Here is a 2,519-nt window from a genome sequence, read left to right on the forward strand (position 1 = left end):
GTTGTTTGTTTGTGTGTGTGTGTGTGTGTGTGTGTGTGTGTGTGTGTGTGTGTGTGTGTGTGTTTTCATTAGTTCTTGCTTCCTCCAAACCAGGCACTACCCCCCCCCGCCTCCAAAAATCGTCCGTCTCTCAGGAAAGCGGTAGTTAAAATAGAGCACCAGTTTTTATCTTAGCAGTCAACCAAATTTCCTATGGATGTTTCCCTCAAATTACCTTACACATACCTAAAAAAGACCAAATGGTTGGGATGTCGCATTCGGCATTTTAGTCGGGCCGTGTGGTGAGCCATCAGCCGTAAGCTCAGCCAGTTCCCATGAAAAAAATGGTATGCTATACATTGTAATATTTGTTACCAGCACCAAATTAAAAACTTCTAATTTTTTTTGTAGCATATACGAATACGGCCAGCCTGGACTGCGACTTTCAGACGGACACCTGCGACTGGACACAGGTCAAGGACGACCAGGCAGACTGGCGTAGACGCCGAGGTGAGACCAACTCGAACGGCACCGGGCCGTTTTACGACCACACCTACGGCAACTTCACGGGCGTCTACATCTACTTTGAGGGCGGCGACGTGAGCAGGGCCAACGACACAGCGTCACTGCAGAGCCCTCTACTTCCGGCTCAGACTGGGGCTGTGTTCAGCTTTTTCTACCACATGAAAGGATACCAGATGGACACTCTTAGGGTCAGGCTTGTGACCTATGACTTTTTCGGAAGGGAAACAAGTGAAAAGATTTTATTTCAGAAATCTGGCAAAGAGCAAACGGCGTGGGCCGAGGCTAGGATCGACGTGGACGAGACGGAGAGCTTCCGGCTGTTCGTTGAAGCGCTCTTGTTGCACGACTTTGGCGACTACACGGACATGGCGGTGGACGACTTCCGGTTCTTCCGCACATGCAAAAGTAACCCGTGCGGGACAGACCAGACGTGTAATGACCGTCAGTTCGGCTTTGCGTGCGCTTACAACTGTACCACCGCACCGTGCCTGAACGGGGGGATGTGCGGAGCTGAGGGAGAAAGCTACACATGTAGGTGTGCACCGGGCTACACAGGCCCTAACTGCGAGACAGACATAGATGACTGTCGACTGTTGCCGTGCCAGAACAACGCCGTGTGCATCGATCTCGTCAACTCTTACTTCTGCGCATGTGCTGACGGCTTCACCGGAACTACCTGTGAGATACAGCTGGAGACTCCGGAATGTCACGGTTTAGTTGTTGACCTGCACGCCACTCCCAAGACTCTGACTCCGCCAATCACAGCTGAGCTGAATATCACGTGCTCTTTGAGATTGGCGACGTCAAATGAAAAACGCGTTTGCGAGGACGTCATCAGTTTCGATTTTGGGGGCGTGGCGTCTGTTGCTCTTACCCGGAAAGGTTCCAGAGATGTGATCGAAGAAACTGTGTCCGTCATGTCGTTTTTTGAAAACGCCACCGCCAAAACTGACCACGGTATGCTGGAGGTGGAGGGCTGGCTCAGACATGTGATGACGTCACAGAGCCCCGCTCTAGCCTCGCTGGACAACAGGTGGTTTTACCCAACGGACGACCAGGCGGGAGACTACTCCTGCACTGTCGTCGCTATCGGCAGCTTGGGCCGACCTCTGACCTTTCAAGTCAGGCAGAAGATCAAAGTATCGATTCCTGCGAAACAGGAAGTTCGCAGATACGTTGCCAACCTGCACAACAGCAGCTGCCCTAAGTGAATTTTGATGGTTGATCCTCTAGACTCTAGATCTATTAATTTTGTCGCTTGTGTTTCTTGTACCCTAATTCTTTTATAATTTTTTTGGGTAAAATATCTAATTATTTTTGTCATTAAAAAAAAAAATTTCTTATACCGTTATTTTTTTTATATCAACAAATTGTAATACTTTTTTTGTAGTTGCAAAATTCCTCCTTCCTTACAATATTTTAAGAATTTCTGAACACAGCCGTTGTTACATTCAATGTCTAGCAGTTTCCCTCGATTGGGTTGTAATTTGCTGCTTTCAAAAGGATAAAAATTGAAAATTGAAAATAAAAATGTACCATGGACTATTCCATTGACGACAATTTAGCTGACGTCATCCTTTTTTGTGTTCACTGTCTGGCACCTCCGCTCCTCGATTACTCTTCTTTCTTTCACGCACTTTGCACTTTTCCCATCCTTGATTATATGGCTCCATCTTATCATGTTCGCTACCTCAGAATTATAAAGTTCTATTTGGCATTTTTGACCATTTTGAGTTACTAAGACCATGAGGTCCGAAACCAATGTTCTATCTGCTCTTTCAAAATCGCAAGATTATTTGGAGTCGTTATCAAGATATTCAAAAAACTGCATTCGGAAAAGCGTGTTACTTGTAAAACAATTTTTTTTTAAATCAAATTTCTCAGTACTAGGTACTGAGCAGATAGAACTTTGTATATCCTATCTATCTATCTATCTATCTATCTATCTATCTATCTATCTATCTATCTATCTATCCATTTATTGATCAATCTAATCTAAAACATGTGAAATTTTG

At 45.4% G+C, this 2,519-nt stretch overlaps 1 protein-coding gene across 1 annotated transcript; it reads left to right on the forward strand.

The window, feature by feature from the left end:
- Positions 1–390: 390 nt before the first annotated feature.
- Positions 391–2,068, forward strand: LOC101845983 (the record flags this gene model as incomplete). Its single annotated transcript, XM_005113395.3, is given in 1 exon segment — positions 391–2,068. A coding segment is annotated over 1 exon segment (1,325 nt), but the record flags the coding sequence as incomplete, so codon positions are not given.
- Between the last annotated feature and the right edge of the window lie 451 nt (positions 2,069–2,519).

The sequence above is a fragment of the Aplysia californica genome, unplaced genomic scaffold (assembly GCF_000002075.1).
Source record: "Aplysia californica isolate F4 #8 unplaced genomic scaffold, AplCal3.0 scaffold02176, whole genome shotgun sequence".
Classification (NCBI taxonomy): Eukaryota; Metazoa; Mollusca; class Gastropoda; order Aplysiida; family Aplysiidae; genus Aplysia; species Aplysia californica.